We start from the raw sequence: 1,575 nt of genomic DNA on the forward strand, positions 1-1,575 counted from the left end.
TTATCGATGATCTCTTTCACGCCTGGATCTCTTAGAGTGATCATCATTAATATGATCATCCCTATGCCTACGCCTGTCACGTCTTCTATGACTTGGTCTTGCTTTCCTATCTTGCTCGATCAAATAGTAATCATCATCATCGGGTATATAACGATCATGATAGCTACCGTTACGATGATCACCACTCTGATAATCGCTCCTTGCATTCTCAACTCTTCTTGCATTACTTCGATTTGGTCTATGCTCGTTACGGACTTCCTCCCTTCTACGCGGGATGTCACGTTCTCTTCTAGTATGACGATTTGACATTTCATTTTTGGAGTGTGGAATAGCTGCATCTTCGAGCTCTTTTCTTTTCTCCAATGCAATTTGGAGTCGCTTGTACTCTCTTTCCAACTCTTGAAAACTTTCGCGCAACGTTAAGTCAATCGAGGTTACTCGTGGGTTGTTAACTTGTGTAACCCGCAGGTTGTTAGCTTGCGTGACTTGAGGATTGTTAGCTTGCGCAGCTCGAGGATTGCTAGATTGCCCAACTTGTAGTTGATTCCTCACACCTATATTAGCAATTTCCCTTTGATGAATCTCCCGGATGCTTGGTTGTTGGTTTCAATTACCTCCCAGACGGTTGACGTTGTCACTATTGGTACGGGGAGGTGATCTACGTCCCCAAGAATTGTTTCCTATGAATTCAGGAGTAGATCTGTCAGAACGAGCTCCCGACATTGTTGATGAAACTGACGTTTCTCTTCCATCTTGAAGGGGTGGGACGATAGTGCTCCGTATTTTTCGACCGATAACACCTTGAGTTGGAAGATTTTCGGTAGGTGCATTTCTGGTCCCTTCATGCTGATTTGCTTGCAAAGACTCCATGTAACTTTTCTTGTTTTGTTACCTTTGCAACACTGTATTTGCAACAGAAAGATGTTCATGTTACAATGTTCTCTGCAACGCTAGACTAGCTGTTGTTGTTTCTAGACAGATCTGTAACACGAAGTTAACTGTTGCTGTTTCGGAACAGATCCGTAACACAGTATTAACTGTTGCTGTTTCTGAACAGATCTGTAACAAAGAGTTAACTGTTGCTATCTATGAATTGGTCCGCAACACTTCTATTAATTGTTGCTGTTTCTGGACAGATCTGTTACGAGTGGATAACTGCTTTAGCGACTTTTCAGCAACGTCTGGTATCTGTTACAGAGACTTCTCTTCTAAAAAATCTTGGAAAAACAACTTCTTTCGCAAGGGGAGCACGATCAAGGGTTTGGTTCCCCTTAGTCGGCGCCAAAAGATGTTGGCGCAAAATTAATCACCTCAACAATCTTCGAGATTTGTATGTGTTGATTGAATCTCCACCGTTGCTTTACTTCTCCATAATTGTAGATGAAAGATGAGGGGGGTACCTGCAAAGACACTCCGATGCTTAAGTCAGAGAGAGCTCTAGACAGGTTTTTTAGAGGAGAAAAGTAATTGTGATTGTGTACCTTTTGAGTTGGTTTTCAGCCTCTATTTATAGGCAGAAACCAAATCTAGTTGTTATGATTTGTGGTTATCTCATATAACCATCAAGATTTACCT

The 1,575-nt window shown here is 41.8% G+C and overlaps 1 protein-coding gene across 1 annotated transcript; it reads right to left on the bottom strand.

Annotated features, from left to right (window-relative positions):
• Positions 1-870, bottom strand: LOC113272893. Its single transcript, XM_026522683.1, has 2 exons — positions 615-870; positions 1-554 (listed from the first exon to the last, which is right to left on the bottom strand). The coding sequence occupies exons 1-2, from the start codon at positions 868-870 to the stop codon at positions 1-3; spliced, it is 810 nt and encodes a 269-aa protein (XP_026378468.1).
• Positions 871-1,575: the final 705 nt, after the last annotated feature.

The sequence above is a fragment of the Papaver somniferum genome, chromosome 4 (assembly GCF_003573695.1).
Source record: "Papaver somniferum cultivar HN1 chromosome 4, ASM357369v1, whole genome shotgun sequence".
Classification (NCBI taxonomy): domain Eukaryota; kingdom Viridiplantae; phylum Streptophyta; class Magnoliopsida; order Ranunculales; family Papaveraceae; genus Papaver; species Papaver somniferum.

Coding starts and splice junctions, on each gene's coding strand:
- LOC113272893 (XM_026522683.1), bottom strand. CDS start 870: ATGGAGTCTTTGCAAGCAAATCAGCATGAAGGGACCAGAAATGCACCT. Junction 555..614: donor CAACGTCAACCGTCTGGGAG/GTAATTGAAACC, acceptor TTGCTAATATAG/GTGTGAGGAATCAACTACAA.